This window comes from Nothobranchius furzeri, chromosome 2 (genome assembly GCF_043380555.1).
Source record: "Nothobranchius furzeri strain GRZ-AD chromosome 2, NfurGRZ-RIMD1, whole genome shotgun sequence".
Lineage (NCBI taxonomy): Eukaryota > Metazoa > Chordata > Actinopteri > Cyprinodontiformes > Nothobranchiidae > Nothobranchius > Nothobranchius furzeri.
Genome location: NC_091742.1, coordinates 28,261,120 through 28,278,619, shown reverse-complemented (window position 1 = coordinate 28,278,619; position 17,500 = coordinate 28,261,120). Strand labels below are relative to the sequence as shown.

The 17,500-nt window shown below is 45.5% G+C and overlaps 2 protein-coding genes across 4 annotated transcripts in view; one reads left to right on the top strand and one right to left on the bottom strand.

The window, feature by feature from the left end:
• Positions 1-6,932, top strand: part of traf3ip2a (TRAF3 interacting protein 2a) — a 13,448-nt gene extending 6,516 nt beyond the window's left edge. For both annotated transcript variants that reach the window (XM_015975524.3, XM_054734055.2), the window contains 7 exons: positions 1,551-1,677; positions 1,755-1,939; positions 2,024-2,112; positions 2,182-2,250; positions 2,326-2,430; positions 6,083-6,157; positions 6,501-6,932. In XM_015975524.3, the coding sequence (XP_015831010.3) occupies positions 1,551-1,677; positions 1,755-1,939; positions 2,024-2,112; positions 2,182-2,250; positions 2,326-2,430; positions 6,083-6,157; positions 6,501-6,647 (797 nt within the window). In that variant the 3' untranslated portion in view covers positions 6,648-6,932. The remainder of the gene's footprint in view (positions 1-1,550; positions 1,678-1,754; positions 1,940-2,023; positions 2,113-2,181; positions 2,251-2,325; positions 2,431-6,082; positions 6,158-6,500) is intronic.
• Positions 6,933-11,606: 4,674 nt separating this feature from the next.
• Positions 11,607-17,500, bottom strand: part of LOC107396024 (tyrosine-protein kinase Fyn) — a 63,565-nt gene continuing 57,671 nt past the window's right edge. Inside the window, exons 11-12 of one of the 2 annotated variants that reach the window (XM_054734057.2) lie at positions 17,193-17,324; positions 11,607-14,612 (exon numbers count right to left, since the gene is read on the bottom strand). In XM_054734057.2, coding sequence (XP_054590032.2) covers positions 14,404-14,612; positions 17,193-17,324 — 341 coding nt within the window. In that variant the 3' untranslated portion in view covers positions 11,607-14,403. The remainder of the gene's footprint in view (positions 14,613-17,192; positions 17,325-17,500) is intronic. The other variant, XM_054734056.2, reaches the window with a different exon arrangement.

The window sequence follows — 17,500 nt, the reverse complement described above, 5'->3', positions numbered from 1 at the left end:
GAACCCTGTGGTACTCCACAAGTAACCCTGGAGTATGAAGACGATTTGTCATGTACATTTACAAAATGAAATCTGTCAGACAGGTAGGATTTAAACCAGCCTAGCACTGTTCCTTTGATCCCTACAACATGTTCAAGTCTTTCTAAAAGAACATTGTGATCAACTGTGTCAAAGGCAGCACTGAGATCTAACAAGACTAGAACAGACACAAGGTTCTTATCTGAGGCCATGAGAATATCATTTGTAACTCTCACTAATGCAGTTTCAGTGCTGTGATACTCTCTAAAACCAGACTGAAATTCCTCAAACAGAGCATTAGTGTTTAGATGCTCACATACTTGGATGGCCACTATTTTCTCCAGGACTTTGGATAAAAATGGAAGGTTAGATATTGGTCTATAATTCATTGGGTCATCTGGATCCATAGGTTTCTCAAGCTGAAATGCCACCATAAGGAGTGTAGGCACATCCCCAGCAGTTGAAACGTTGTCTTATGGCACCCCAATGATGCATATGTTGTTACGGTGGGACTTGGATTCCAAATCCTCACATTTGTTTTCCAACGCAGCCATCTTGTTTGACATTCCATCCATTTTATCTTGGAGATAAACAATATCAGTCGTACGTGTGGAAAAAGGCTGCTCCATTTCTGTTACCACGCCTGATTGACCTGATAGATATGAGATTCTCCGCAAGCACCATGGACAGCTCCCTTCTGAACATTATTGAAATTTCCCCACGAATCTCAGATAGGAGTTCAACCTTCATGAAACAGTCCATTTAGCAGACGGCGTGTCGCATAGTCCAGGCGGGGCTGCAGTTGAAGTAGCACGCCTGGTGGCGGAATGAAAAACAGGCGTTTTTAACAGCTTTTAGCGACATCATCATTGTCCGAAGCAAATTCCAACAGGTTCCAGAAGCACAACAAAATAAAACGATTACAAAAATGCACCTAAAAAGGAAATAATACTTAGACTCTGCAGGCGTGACAATCGATGTAGTACTACCAAAGTACTATGCTATCTTGTGCCAAACCGAAGTCCCGTGAACATTAGTCCAAATAATGTATTGCATGCTTATAAAGTATTGCTTTATGAAGGTAAAAATGTGTAGTGGGGTTATATCAACCTACCTTTTGCCTTTCACGCACTTTGTTTTGTTTCCTTGTTTCATAGTTGACTATTTTCCAATCCTTCCCATCTCATCTTCCTGTATCTCCTCTCAATCCTTCAGAAAAGCTGTTGCCTGCTTTCCTACTTTTTCACCTGATGAGCTACTTTTGAACAAAGCAGATCAAAGGGACCTACTGACCACAAAAATAGCTAAGTGAGCACCGCACGGGTTAGATTCACGACCACCTGTTTCAGGGCAAAGCAGGGGTCTCCTACAGCTATGTTCCAACAGAACATCACATTGAATGTCTGTTTTAAGTTCAGTTTTGAAAGTGGACTCCATAAAACCCATTTTCTCCTTTGGATCTTGTTCATAGTTCTGAAAAATATTCATGGTTGAGTAGAACATCACTTTTTTTCTCACATTTGTCTCTGCAGGTCCAGATTCAATCCTGAGAATAGGTCTGAGACAGAACACGGGCTACCTACCAGCACCCATTCACAGGAACCATTATTATAACAATCCTGAGAACCTTGCAGGTCCACTTCAGGAGACGCCACCCCAGTAAAAACTGTTCACTTCCTACTGCAGCAAGTGTTAGTCTGTGTGAGCTTTTTCACTGATCAGCCTTTCTTCTCCAGGAATCATCCTCAAAGTAGACGTCCTTCTCAAGTAGCTCCAAACACCCGCCATGGAGTTGCTCCTCAGTGTGCACCACTTCCTGGAGACGTAATGCATGAAGTCAGCGTGAACAGCTCCAGCCTGGCAAGTCCAGGAGCAGCCACCAAGGAGGTCAAGAGGACTATTAGTCTGCCCGAGGAGAGCAGTAAGCCACACCCAGGCCAGACATGCTTGTCATGATTTGCTGTTCGAGTGAAGGGCTGACAGTTTAATGGTCTTTCATTAACAGGAAACGTGTTTATCACATATTCAGTGGACACAGCCAACGAAATCCCGTCCTTCATCAGCTTTCTACGTAGCCAGGGCTTCAATCCAGCAGTAGGTCCTTTAACATCCTGCTTACCCTTGTGGTGTACAGATTCATACAATCACCATGCCTCTCTGTAGATTGACATGTTTGACAATCCTATCCGAAGAATGGGCATCGCAAGGTGGATGGACCGCTTTCTTAACGATGTAAGCCTGGGCGAGTCTGAGCAAAGGTCCTGTCTCGATAACAAAATCAGCTGATCGAGTCGTGTCCTTTCACAGAAATCAGTCCTCATCATTGTCATCATCAGCCCCAAATACAGAGAAGATGTGGAGGGATCTGGAAATGACGAGCACGGCCTGCATACCAAGTACATCCACAACCAGGTGAGTAGGGGAGCAATCTGCCAGCATCACCCTGAAGAGGTAGATCTATACAAGTATCTATAGTACCAGTCCTAATGTTAGTATCAGTACTGGATGAATGCCATTGTGATCAATAGTTTAGTAGTTAGTTTTTTTCTGTAAGTTATTTTTGAATTAAGAACTTCAATAAGGCATCAAGTAGAAAACTAAAAGTGGCTGGTATGTTTGAGTAGGTAACAAGGCTTACCAGGAATTACTATGTAAGTGAAGGTGACCCAAACTAAAGCAGCACTTCAAACTGGAAACTAACAAAATCTCAATAAGATATTAGGAAGTAAACTAAGAATGGGGGGGGGGGGGTGGTGACTACAGGTGGTACTTTGAGGAGGTAAAAACGCTAACCATGAATTACTAAGTGTATGGAAACATTGATTAACTAAAAGTGTAGGTGGCCAAAACTAAAGCCGTAAAATCAGTAGAATGAACTACAAAAATGTAAAGTTAGCGGGGAATTAGTAAAACTAGGAGTGGAGAAGAAAAACAGACAAGAAGCATGAGAAAGTTTACATGAGGATAGGAGGAGCAGATGGAAAAATGCATTTCAGAGTTACCCCCAATAAGAGATAGATCTGATATACCAAAAATCACCCCAACATGTGTAACCCTAACCCAACATGTGTTACCCTAACCCAACATGGGTAACCCTAACCCAACATGGGTAACCCTAACCCAACATGGGTAACCCTAACCCAACATGTGTAACCCTAACCCAACATGTGTAACCCTAACCCAACATGTGTAACCCTAACCCAACATGGGTAACCCTAACCCAACATGGGTAACCCTAACCCAACATGTGTAATCCTAACCCAACATGGGTAACCCTAACCCAACATGGGTAACCCTAATCCTAACCCAACATGTGTTACCCTAACCCAACATGGGTAACCCTAATCCTAACCCAACATGTGTTACCCTAACCCAACATGGGTAACCCTAACCCAACATGGGTAACCCTAACCCAACATGGGTAACCCGAACCCTAACCCAGCATGTGAGCACAAACAGATTGCAACATCAGTCCACAACAGGAGGGTGGAAGGGATTCCCTATTCAACCAAGAGAGTGTGCAGCATGTTGTACCTCCTCTGCTGTCAGGGACGGTGTTTTGAGGTGGAAAGAGCAATGAGTCCTTGGTGACGCCGTGACCTCACGGCCAGATCCACAGTTCTACATCAGGAGTAGGTTTGGGAGGGCAGAGCGAGATTCAGATGACGATGATCGTTTTAGAACAAACTAGAAATGTGTTTTCCTCCCTCCTCTTTTTAGTCTTTGCTGATCTCAAGAGCATCCAAGCAGCCAAAACAGGAGTTTTATTTCCCTCCATACTGTGCAGTAGAATTCTCCATCATGGTCTCCGTCCGGTGTGCACGTTGTGGAATCCCCACCAGATTGTCCAGCTTGCAATTTACCTCAAGCAACATCTGAGTCTGAGTGCTTAAGGCATGGCATAACCTTCACTGAGCTAAGGGAATCTTTCAATTGCCCCTGACAGCTCCATCATTTTACCAGATAACCTCCCACTCCAGGTAGCAGAAATCCGGTAATCATAAATCTAAAAATTAACAATGTTCTGGATCTTCCAGGGAAAGACGCGTAAAATTCCACTCTTTCCAAGAATGTATCCAAAATGCATCTAACTGGGTTTGTTCCTTTCAGAGACAAGGGAGCTCCCTTCTCTGATCTTAAAAAGGAAAAAGAATGTAGTCAATTGCATTCAGAGACCAGGAGAGCCATGATTTTATAAAAATTTTACATTTTCTGAAAAAATGCAATGACTTGTTCTCAGATAAAGTCAGGATAAACAGCGTTGGGATGATAAGGGAGGCCGAGAAAAAGCAACAGAAAGAAAAAAGCCTCACAGCAGTGGGACCACAGCAGGAAGCCCACATGTTCAGGCCAGGGTGTCCCAGAAAACATGCCTTGGACCAGGGGTGTCAAACTCATATTCACACTGGGCCGAAATGAAAATCTGGGACGAAGTCGCGGGCACAGCTTAATATTTTTTGAAAAAGTAACGGCAAATTAGCACATTTTCCTTATCAACATTTATGCAATTTTGAACCTCGCCGCCCTCTTCTCCACAGGACTCCACGTCTGTGGCGCGGGCGTGCGCCTGCAGCGTCTCCATCCACACTGTTAAATCTGATTAGTTCAGCTTAAAGCATGCAAACCGAAAGCACTCTAAACAACAAGTACACAGGACTAGATAATTATGTGTTAGATCTACTGATTCTTTCAAGTAAATCAACTTAATTACAAGTTATTCTAACCAAGTCATACTAGTACAAAGTACTTGGAAGTTTGTTTACTGAACTACCTTTTCTGAGTTGTATATACTCAAGCTTTAGTAAATTGCAAGCAAAAATTTCAGTACACTGTACTAGTTTGTCTAAGTAATAGTTACTTGTGTTTAAGTAAATTTTACTTTGTATTCAGGAGTATCTTCAAAAGATAATTACCTAGTACCAAAAATTTATCAATTGAAGTGCAATCGGTTTGCGTGCTATTTTCAAGGAAGTGCGACTATCAGCAGTCAGACCTGCTTACTTGAATACAAGTATCTTCAGCTGAGTACGCTGTGTAACAGCCACACCGAATAACACCAGTAAACTCGTGTCTGGTACCCCTCATGACTGCCGGTGAGAAATGATCACAAGGAGCAGAGTCCTGAAACAGCGCAGCAGTCCCATTCCTGTGAGCAGCCTCCTCACATACGGTACCAACACGACACAACGAAGCGATAACTAAGAGCACAACCCCCCAAAATAAACATGCATTCAATCCCCAAAATAGAATAAACTAACTAAAACCAAGACTACCCACAATGCACCTCGCCCACTGCAGCTCCTGCAGCCAGTCGGTCGCTACCTGTCTAACTTAGAATAAAGGGGTGGAGTTTGCGAATGACCTCCGCAGGTGTTCTAGTGATGTGGTACACATTCATTTTAACAGTTTTTTTATATTGTGTACACGTGATGCACAAGTTTGTTCTATTTTGCTGAGAGTTCATTATTACAGAGGAAGTGACAGACGTTACATCGTGTCCACGTTGTTTGTTCACTATCCCCCTTTCACTGGGGTGTAACGGAAGCAGAGCCACACTGTTGTCCTTGTATACTGAGCTCCTTCCAAAGGTGAAAGGCCACACAATGAACCGGCTGAGAGGCCAACCAGTCCTGCTACATCAATGAAAGACTTAAGTACCTCTGTCGGATCTTGAATCAGAGATACGCCCACGTCTAATTTGCCCAAAGTTGGTGCCAAAGCCGTTTCAGTCGAGCCACGGCTTTATTTGTAGTTTCTCCCCATTGTGGTGCTGGTGGTAATCTCACTCAGCAATCCAACAGAGATCTGCAGTTAGCAAGAGTACGCACTGCTCCGGCTGTTGGTAGACCCGCTCAGGCTCTCATGTTGCGTGACTAGACTGACTTGCAAAGCTAAATCCTTTTGCTTCTTCCATGGTCCGTCTACATTTCTCGGCTAGGGTGGAGCAGCGTCTTACTCTGGCCTAGTCAGACCCACTAAGTACAGTTGTGACAAATGTACTTAAAGCCCGTGTTCACTGTCCAGCTGTACTGAATGAGATGTTGTTTCTTTTCCACTGCTTCAGATTCAAAATGAGTTTATTCAACAAGGCTGCCTGAACTTCAGACTGGTTCCTGTGTTGTTCCCCAACGCTACAAAGGTGAGAACAGGCTGCTGCTAATGTCCCTGACATCAAATACGTTTATATTGTTGTTGTTGATAATCATCATCATCAACCAAACACAGTACATATGTCCTGTATTTCTTTCTGAAAGAAAAAATGAAGTATGCTAAACTGTTCCTTTCTCCAAAGGAGTTTCAGAACTAAAATGTAGGAATAATTAACATTTACTGTATAATAGAGATGCACCCCCCCCCCCCCTAAAATAATTACATTTAGAAATTCATTTTCATTGCTGTGAAAGAACAATTGCTTGATTTTATTTGCATGGTGTACCAAGACAGCTGTCTCTGTGGCTGATGTGCTGTCTTTGTTGTGTCAGAAACACGTACCCGGTTGGCTCCAGAGCACCACGATCTACCGCTGGCCCAGTGACACCCAGGACCTGCTGCTGCGTCTGCTCAGAGAGGAGCGCTACATCATCCCGCCACGAGGCGCCAACCTCACCCTGACTGTTCGATGTCTCTGACACGCACACAGACTCACTCATGTAGCACTGGAGAAGGTTGTGTGACTCAAACGTTATTTGTCCGCAGCTTGCCTCAGCAAGGTCAGAGGTCAACAGACATTCCAGTGTCCAGCAGGTTTCTTCTGCCTGGAATTTTGTGGTCTTCCACACCAAAACAATTCCCTGTTTAACTGTTCTGGCTGTACATCTGGAGGCTTCATCCAAATGATCTCCCGTGCTGACATGGAGCTGTAACTCTGTCCCATGCAGAAGATGCTTTTCCCTTTTAATAAAACAATAAAACAACGTCTCGTAAATGATTTCCTAACTTTACACGTTATTTACAATCATGTTCTGTTTTATCTAAAGTGATTAAATAATGCCTCGACTGCTTCACAGTAATAAATGAATCATCACAACTGTTTATTCTGTAAATAACGCTTTATTTCAGTAATATTATTATTATATTATTATTACAATATTCACTTATCACTTACTGTGGTTCCCATCAGCCTGACCAACAGATGTTCCTTTGTATTTTTAAGTTATTAGGAAATTTTTGTTAAATTTGGAAAGTTTTTATTTATATATAAACACATAAATCACTTTTTAAACTTTATATTTTACTTTTTTTATGATTATGTGGCACACTGGACTTCCACATACAACGCATCGGCATCTGCCTCTCTTTACGGCTTTCTTTTTACATTGTCGCTACGTCTGTCACGTTAGCGGTGTTTTACCATCATTTCTACATCCATCACGTCCCAGAGAAGGTCAAACCAACATCAAACCCAACGTTTGGAGCTTGTAAGCTCCACACCTCTCGTGCAGCACCAGCTGTCTGATGCTGCAGCAGCGTCCATCTTCCCGGCTGGATGAGTGAATTTCTACATCAGAGTCAATATTCTGCTTCATAATCAGTCAGTCATTAGCAGACAAAGTGATCAGTCAACAAAGACCAGACCTGCTGGCAATTATAGGTTTTATCTGATATTGGGGCAGCAGTAGCTCAACAGGCTGAGCGGGTTGTCCAGTAGTCGGAAGGTTGCAGGTTCGATCCCAGCTCCAAACAGAGAATTCTGCTGTTGTGTCCTTGGGCAAGACACTTAACCCACCTTGCCTGCTCATGGTGGTCGGAGGGACCGGTGGCACCAGTGCTCGGCAGCCTCGCCTCTGTCAGTGCGCCCCAGGGCAGCTGTGGCTACATTGTAGCTCATCCCCACCAGTGTGTGAATGTGTGTGTGAATGGATGAATGACACACTGTAGTGTAAAGCGCTTTGGAGGCCTTACTCTGAGGGGCGCTACACAAGTGCGGGTCATTTATCATTATCATATTGGCCCTCTTCATGCTGCGCGCATCTCCTCCTCTCCCCGACTGGGAGCCTCTCAGCGGGAGGCGATTTTCAAGCTCTAAAAACTCCCAAACTTTGCTCAGCCTGAAGGTTCCACATCTCCACTATCTTCTGGTGTAAAGTAGTAACTTCATGAGGGATCATGTTTGTAGATGAGACTTGTTAAAGTCAGCAATGGGGCTTTGGCGCTTATAACCATCGACATTAATATATGGACATCTCCTTTCCGTAGGCTCCAATAACACGTTTTTGAGGCTAAATGGGAGGTGACCACCACCGCCATTTTGACCGTGTCACAGGTTCCGTCAAGCCCAGACAATTCCATAAGAGGGAAGAGAGGAGGAGCTGAGGGTGGGGCTGTAAGGCTGGGATCAACTGACGACACCCGGTCGAACTAGCTACAAGCTAACCTGAAGCTAACCCAAAGCTAACGCGGAGGTGGGAGCTAAGCTAATGGAGGTAGCAACCTAGCTACAACCGGAGTTAACTGTGCACAACACCAGAGCTTCTGAGTCAGAGATACGCCGGGCTGACCGCTGGGTAAAACCGGGTGGAACACAGAGGTCTCCGAGAACTCCACAAGCCGGCAGCCCGCGCAGCAGACAAGCGCCGCTGCGATCTGAGATGTGCAGAGCTGCCGCTGGGGAGAACCGGGTGGAAAGGTTTCCATCCCAGAGCTTCACAAGCCGTCAGCCTGGCGCATCAAACAGAACCCGCGATCAGACAGAGATGCGCCGAGCTGCGGGGAGAACCGGGTGGAAAACATCGGTCTCCCGAGAGCTCCACAAGCCGATAGTGGGAACCCAGCTCCACCAACATGTTATATTTCAACCCATTTTCTAAAGTGCAGCATTATGTTAAATGCACTGGGTTTTACCCTATTACATTTAAATTTCATGGTTAAACAGTACATGTTAACATCTAAGCTCAGCTCGGCAGTGACCTAAAATACATAAATATAATTTTACTTACCGAAAAAAATGAAGTGGAGACTCCTTGGACGCTCTATTCGTGCAATTAATGCCACAGCAAGTCATTTAGTCCAACAATTGCACAAAAAATATCCAAACAAGAATACACACACACACACAGACTCAAAATCCCGGAGCAGTTTCCAGGCCAGACCGAGGCTCTACTGAGGCCTTTCCATGGAGCTAGCTCTGTGGTCACGTGGGTCTGATGCTCATTAATTATACAGAATTTTAGGCTTTTAATACACTTAAACAGAAGAGTGAGAAAAAAATTCACCCCCCTCAGAGTTGTCATGAGTGTAAACTAGATCATTTAAACCAAAAACATGTTTTGGTACCAGGCTGTAAACATGTTTATTTCTGCTGTGAAATTGGTATTTTTAACATGGGAGTCAATGAGGATTTGCTCGCTTCTGACACCAGCCCCTAGTGGATGAGGGTGGAACTGCAATTTTAGGTACTTCCGGGTTTGACTCCATTTTAGAGCTCCATTGTGGGGGCTTGCTTATAACGAGTAAGTCCCAACACCGACAACAACGTACTGAAACTAGAACCAACATGCATAAACAGACAGATCGGTACCGCCTACTTACACTGTTGGTCTTTTTTAAACACGCAGCAATCGTTGCTTTTCTTCATTTTTCGCTTCATCCTGCATCCTTGCAGCAACCACTTCGGCGCCTCTGGAGTCGGTGTTTGTTTACGTCATGCTGCATTCAATGTAACTGGAAAAAGGAGCTTCAAGCGCCTAACCTCCAATGTTGTTTTCTTTCTGGCCTTAGTTGGGGGGGACGGATCGGGGGGGGGGGGGGGCAGATTCCCCCCCCCCCCCCCCCCCCCGGTCCCCCACCCTATCTGCGTGCCTGGGACTAGGGAGTGTGTAGAGACATAATTATGGTGTAGATGCCATTTCCTAAACACACATTTTACCTACAGTAGTGAAATCTTAACTTTGTGTTCACCACAAACCTCCAGCTGATTAATGCAGAAAATATTAAACACTAAAAATTAGAAACTTCCCATCTTGTCTGGTTGTGACGTCTTTCAACGCGTCTCTTTTGGATGTTTAATAATCAAATTTAGGCTTCTTATTACTGTGTTAATGTAAAAAAATATATCATTAATGTAATAAAAAGATAATTATTTCCACATACCATCGGAAACAGAACCTCGTATGTCCCAGCCTGGATTCTAACTCAGGTCCTCGGCGTGTACGGCGGATGCTTTACCAGTTCAGCTGTCTCTTTGACACGTGCATGCTAGCTTTACAGTGAGTATACAAAAATATGGAGACATCAGGTGCCAAATAAAACATACTAATGCAACATGGGAACCTGCTGTAGGCTAAATAAAACACACACCCGTTGGTCTTTGCTAAAACTTCACACAAGACCAAAGGAATTCAATTCAAAAATACTTTATTAATCCCAGAGGGAAATTGATTGCTGTAGTAGCTCAGAATAATAATAATAATCAGGTCATCAAAGAGTTATTGTATATTACAACGGCTGTTGGCAGGAAGGATCTCCAGTAGCGGTCAGTGTTGCAGCCAAACTGAAGAAGCCTCTGACTGAAGACACTCTTCCGTTGTCGGACAGTCTTGTGAAGAGAATGCTCAGGGTTGTCCATCATGTTCTTGATTCTCTGGAGAATCCTTCTCTGCATTATCTCCTCCAGCGGTTCCACAGTCGTCCCCAGAACAGAACCAGCCTTTTTTATTAGGCTGTTGAGCCTTTTCAGGTCCCTGCTTCTGATGCTGCTACCCCAACAGACGATGGCTGAAGAGATCACACTCTCAACAACAGACTTGTAGAAGATCTGCAGCATCTTGCTACAGACATTGAAGGACCTAAGCGTCCTCAAGAAGTGCAGTCTGCTGTGTCCCTTCTTGTAAACGGCTTGGCTGTTCTTTCTCCAGTCCAGTCTGTTGTCCAGGTGAACTCCAAGGTATTTGTGTTCCTCAACCACCTCCACTTCTTCTCCCATGAAGGAAACAGTGTTTGACTCCACCCTGTTTCTTCTGAAGTCTAAAATCATCTCCTTTGTTTTGTTCACGTTCAAGGTCAGATGATTGTTTCCACACCATGCCACAAAGCGCTCCACCAGCTCTCTGTACTCAGCTTCCTGTCCATCTCTGATACACCCGACAACTGCAGAGTCATCTGAGTGTTTCTGTAGATGACAGGTTTCTGATTTGTACTGGAAGTCTGAGGTGTACAGGGTGAAAAGGAATGGTGAGAGTACAGCTGGCATGGTTTGGGGAATGCGTTAGCGACAACGGAACTGATGGCATCACATGCAATGGCTGGAGGTGGAATATAAACGGTTGCCAAGACAACACTGGTGAACTGGTGAAGACGATCAGATGAGCAATGCCAGCAGAGGAGTGGACAGATGGTGTTTCTCCAAATCGGACTACGATTGTTAACCATCTATCCCAATGTCCATGAGACCAGAGCACGCACACACACACACACACACACACACACACACACACACACACACGCACGCACGCACGCACGCAAGCACGCACGCACGCACGCACGCACGCACGCACGCACGCACGCACGCACGCACGCACGCACACACACACACACACACACACACACACACACACACACACACACACACACACACACACACACGCACACACACACACACACACACACGGTATATGGTTTTAAATCTATCCACCATGTTTTTGAGTAGCCTCATGGAGAAACGCTGATGCACCACCAGGTGAGATACCTGAAGTGTTGCATACCCATTGGTTTGCATTGTGAGGTTTTGTTGCTAGTAACAGTTTTTCTGAACTTTAGAAAAGGATTTAAAAACATAATTAACCCAAAAAATGTAGCAGGCAGCTTGGGAACATGTTGTGCTGTTCGCGCTTGTTCTGACAACCAGAGAAAACGACGTTTGTAGCTACAAGAGCGACGTTTAGAACATGCACCTCCAGAGGGAGAGAGCGTTGCTGCGGTTTTCACCACCTCCCCGGAGACGAGGGAGCCAGAAGGACGTGGCTGAAAAAATTTAACTTGAAAACCCCCACAAACTTTATTTGTGCATCCTTTTTATTTTATTGTGAAAACTTGGAGAGGAACACCTGCATCCTACTTTGTTGTCGGATGTGACAAACCTCTGGAGGAGAAACTGCGCGTGGTAAGGAGATCTGACAGCCGTCCCGCAAGAACAACAGGTACGATTTCAGGTGCACAATTTTCTGAATCGTTATAATTGAAAGTGTGTTTTTATTAAAGTGCCGTCCTGCTGTCTGCATTTCACCTGACGTAGAAACTAAAACCCAAAACACGGTGATGATGGATTTAAGGCTCTGACTCGGCTCTACGTCTGCTTTTAAAGAGCGGGTCAAGTGTGCCTCAGAGTCTTACTCCACCCACGTATGAATTTTAAAAACTGCAACATTAGTAGGCGTTGCCTGGAGGACCGAGAGGGCGGAGCCGCGGCAGTGACGAAGACGATGGCTAACTAGACGAAGCTAGCTCCCTTCACTCTGAGCAGTTATTAGAAGTGGAGGACGTTTCTCCCCCTCCTTACCCAGACACTCGAGAAGAAAGGGACCAAGTCTATTTGGAGGAGACAAGCGGACCTGAGCCTTATTGTTTTGAGCTTGTGAGTTGCCTGAAACTAGCGGAACCGACCCAACAGAACCTGCTCTGAATGGTGAGTAGCCGTTAGCCATAGCATTGGATTAGCTTCAGGGTTTGGCTCCACGGCCCTAGAGAGCTAGTATTCAGCATGTTTTAGAGGTTTATCTTCTTCAGCACACCTGGTTTTAATCAGCAACAAATAGCTGAGTTGCTTAACAGTTAATCTAACCTGTTAAAGCAGGAAAATCCACTGAAACTTCCTGGATAGCAGGTCTCCAGGAGCTCTGGGCTCAAGTTACAATCTGCTGCATAGAAAGTTATGTAAATAAGATTGTGTCCCACCTCTTTCACCAAAACACGGCCAACCTTTACTGTGTTGGTACTGATCCGCCTCGGAGCTTTTAGGATAGTTCATTGCCTCGCTGTTGGATGCCACTGAGCTCAGACAGTAGCTAAAATGCTACTGTACGCTAGCTCTGGCCAGACTTTAAGATGTCCCCCCACCTCTCTGCTTCAGTAGGTAGAAGGAGTGTAATGGCGAGGAGTTGTGGCAGCTGGTGTTCAAGCACGTTTTCAGGCTCTAAAAGCCCATAGAACGAGGAAGGAGCCACATCGTCTCGATGCAAACTCACGTGGAACTGGAAGTCGCTTGCATCTTTGGCGCAAAGCATGATGGGACGCAGGAATACGGTGGAAACATGTCATAGATATAGAAAAATCTTTAGTTACAGACGCAGAAATGTACGGGAAACAATGCTAAATGTTTGCTGGTCGTTTCTGAACTTCAAACGTAGAATTAATAAAAAACTGTTCATGTTAAAAATGGAAAATACAAGCTTGGAAGTTACCAGCATAGGTGTGTGTGTGTGTGTGTGTGTGTGTGTGAGGGGGGGGTGCTCCACCATCAGCTGTTCTCTTTAAAGCCGGGCGTACACTGTGCGACTTTTTCACTTTTTTGAGCCGATTTTCCAGTCGTGCGAGAAGCCACGACATCGGGGCGAGTTTTGCGCCGAGCGGTCGTGTAGTGTACAGGGGGTTACGAGAGGCGATTAACACCACGTGACCAGCCGCCGATCAGCAGTCGTGAGGTCGCAGGGACTTCTGGTGTGTTTAATATTTCGCTCGTCCCTCGTGAGGGTATCGCACTGTTGAAGCGGCGCTGCGAGCAGCTGCGAGCAGCTACGATCCAAAAAGTATCAGAACCGCTCACGGCGCATGCGCGCGCGATCCTGCATCAACGCCGGCCGGTCGCTCGCTATTTCCCTAATAACACACGCTGTTCGTTTTTGTTTCTACACGTTTTTTTACTCACAAAGATTGTCAAGAAAGCGTGTTTGTCGTGTTCATGTCAAATTAAACTGATCACAAAACACAGATTCACTTTCTTTATTTCGTTTTCCTCATCCAACCCCCATAAATCCCTGTGTGTCCTCCTGCAGCACTCCCGAAGAACAACAGGCAAGACAAAAAAGTCTGACGTGTTGAGTAAAAACTGCTATTTTTAGCACATTTTTAGGGCCGACGTGTTGCTACCAGACGTACAGTGTGAGCAGTCAGGTCGCATGCGAGAACTGGGTCGTGCAGTGTGAGCACATGACTCGTGAGATCTGCTCTGCGAGGAAGTCGTACAGTTTGAGCTGAAGCTGAACGCTGCGAGTGAAAAAGTCGCACAGTGTACGCCCGGCTTAAGAGTCCAGACACACTGAGACTGTGTACGGGGGGTTCCACTGAGGAAGCTTTACAGATCCTTAAAGGAACGTGGACCTGGCTGTTTGCAGCGCTGACTGGGCCTCTCCGGGTCTGGCTCGAGTCTCCGCTGAGCGAGGAGGACAGGAAGGTTTAGAGATTATCCCCAGGCTGGTACTGAGGCTCCGTGGCTGTGAAGTAGTCCTCCAAGAAGGCCTGCAGGTATTCAAACGTGGGTCTCTCCTCTGCATCCTTTTTCCAGCACTGCAGCATCAGCTCATGCAGAGAGACGGGGCAGTCCAGGGAGCACGGCATCCTGTAGCCCTGCTCCACCTGCTCCAGCACCTCACGGTTGCTCATCCCTGCAGACACACACACACACACACACACACACACACACACACACACACACACACACACACACACACACACACATCTGATGTTCTTACACACATTTTAAAAAGTAAACATTTTTAAAACACTGACTCTCTTTCACTGCTTCATCATCACTAGGGTATTAGAGATGCAGTGTGAGTTGCCATCACACCGGCAGGTCATGGAGAGACTACGCCGGGTGTGCCACAGGGCTCTGTCCTTGGTCCTCCTTCGCCAGCATAATATGAAATTTCATTTTTTTGCTGATGACTGCCAGATCTATCTCCCTCTTCGACGTGGGGAGGATAGATCTGTTTCTCCTTTACTGGATTGTTTGAAGGACATAAAATGTTGGATGGCTTCTAATTTTTTGCACCTAAATGAGAGCAAAACGGAAGTCATAATACTTAGTCCTGGCAGAAGAAATAGCTCTGGTGCTGATATTGACCTTGGCCTATTGACCCCCTATGAAAAGAAAATGGTCAGTAATTTGGGGATTAAAATCGACTCCTCACTTAATCTTGACACTCATGTAAATACAGTGGTGAAGTCCTGTTTCTTTAACCTGAAAAGATTATCCAGGATCAGGCCTCTGCTGTCCAGAGCTCATCTGGAGTCTGTGTTGTGTGCTTTCGTCCTGTCCCGTCTGGACTACTGCAACGCTCTGTATGCTGGTCTGGCCCAGTGCACGGTTGCACGGCTCCAGTTTGTGCAGAACTCTGTGGCTAGGTTCCTGACAGGTACTAGATGTCGAGAGCACATTACCCCAGTGCTGACTGCTCTGCACTGGCTCCCGGTAAAATATCGAGCTCAGTTTAAAATCTTAACTCTCGTTTACAAGGCCCTCCAGGGCAGTGCCCCCTCGTACATTACTGCACTTTTGCAGAGGTATGCTCCGTCTCGGTCTCTTCGCTCAGCCGAGCAGGAACTTCTGGTGGTCCCCCGGTCGAAATATCGACCGAGGGGTTGTCGTGCTTTTTCTGTTCTGGCTCCAATTCTGTGGAATGAATTGCCACTGAGCATTAGGCAGGCACCATCCCTTCATGTTTTTAAGTCTCGTTGAAAGACTCATTTTTATATGATTGCGTTTTAGCGCTAGGGTCATTTGAATTGCCCTGACATTATGGTTTTAATTCTTCTTCTTTTTAACCCACATGCTTGATTTTATTTGTCCACCATTTGTTTTTGATCGATTAGTCTTATTTCCGTTATCTCTCTTTATTTGTAATAGTGTTGGCTTGATATCTTATGATTTTATGTTTTTATCTTGCTTTTATGCCCATGTACTGGGAATGTTTTTCTTATGATGATGCTGTTCAGCACCATGGGCTTCCGATAACGTTGTGGAAAGTGCTCTACAAATAAAATTTGATTGATTGATTGATTGATTGATTGATTGATTCAACCTGCAACCTTCTCGCTGCAAGGAGAACAGTGTACCACTGAGAGAACCCTCTTTCTAAAAGACCTGTAATGGACGCGGAACCTCTCCATCATGGCTAAGGGCACCCGAACAGCATCCTGCAGAGCCTGGGCCTTCTGCTGGTTTGTGTTGTGAAGGAAACGGGGGCTTTATGCGGGGCCCTCATTTATAAACCCCACTTACAAAACAGATCTGTGCATATTTCATGCGTGGAAACCAGCTCTGACCATGCGCAGGAGCAGCATCTAGTGGTAGAATGGGGGAAGAGCAGTACTGAAGGTCTCAGTCATCCACGCCTCTTCCTCATCACAACTTATATTTACCCAATATGGAATTATGTTGGTGGAAAAATGTCTTTTTGGCATGATTGGTGCTAAAACCAACAAAAGACACCTGTGACCTGTGGGAATCCGGCTTCATATCACGGCTGTTCTGTTATTGGAAGTGTGCTCTCTGGAGGGAACGTGTCCTCTGGGAGCGCACTGGGAAATTCTTCTGCTATGCTGGGATTTGGGACGCTTTGTGAGATAAACCGCACAAGTCCGATTCCAGTTAAAATTTTATTTTACTAACTATGAGAAACCTCCTCTGCTCCCCGATCATACGTGCCGCGGAGTGATCAGACTGAATGACAGCTCAGAGGAGGCGGCACTCTAAGACGATATTTCCAAACAGAGCGACTCCTTAGATGTAAAATGTAAATGAGAAGCCATTACTCTACGATTTATCAGATTCATTCTTTTATTTACTCCCGACGGGAACCTCTCCTCAGTCCTCACCGCGTTTATAACCTCTGCAACTTTCTTTTGCGCTTTGGAAGCCAGTGTTTCCATCAGGGAATTCCCTCATGTGCCGAGGACGTAGCGTTACCAAATATGGTTCATTGAGGGCGTGTCTGTATGTAAATGACGGTGAACGGACATGAGCACCTGAGTCCACACAGGTGGGTTTTATCATCAGGCAATTGCGGAGGAGCGTGCGTACGAGATGTTTCATTAATTAATTGATAAATGAGGGCCCAGGTTTCCTTCATCCCTAGAAGAGAGATGGAGTTCCCAAGTGGGAGCGAGGTCCTGTAGACAGCAGTGTGAATTTTTTCAGCAGGTTCTTTATTGGACCATGATGGGTAGACACGCCCACTCACCTGGATAGGGTACCCGACCCTTGGTCACAAGCTCCGTCAACAAAATGCCAAAAGACCACACATCAGACTTGATAGAGAATCTGCCATAGAGCGCGGCCTCCGGGGCCGTCCACTTGATGGGGAACCTTGCGCCTGAGAGCAACAGCAGGTTGACATCAGAAAGAGGACAGCTGGTTAATGACGGGTGTGAACAATAGTTAGGTCAAGCTGGTGCTGGCAGGGTAGTGTGAAGGTGTGTGGAGCCGAGTGGACACCATCCACCATGTGCAGCGTTGGAAAAGTCTAAAAAGGTTATTTGTCCACTGCAA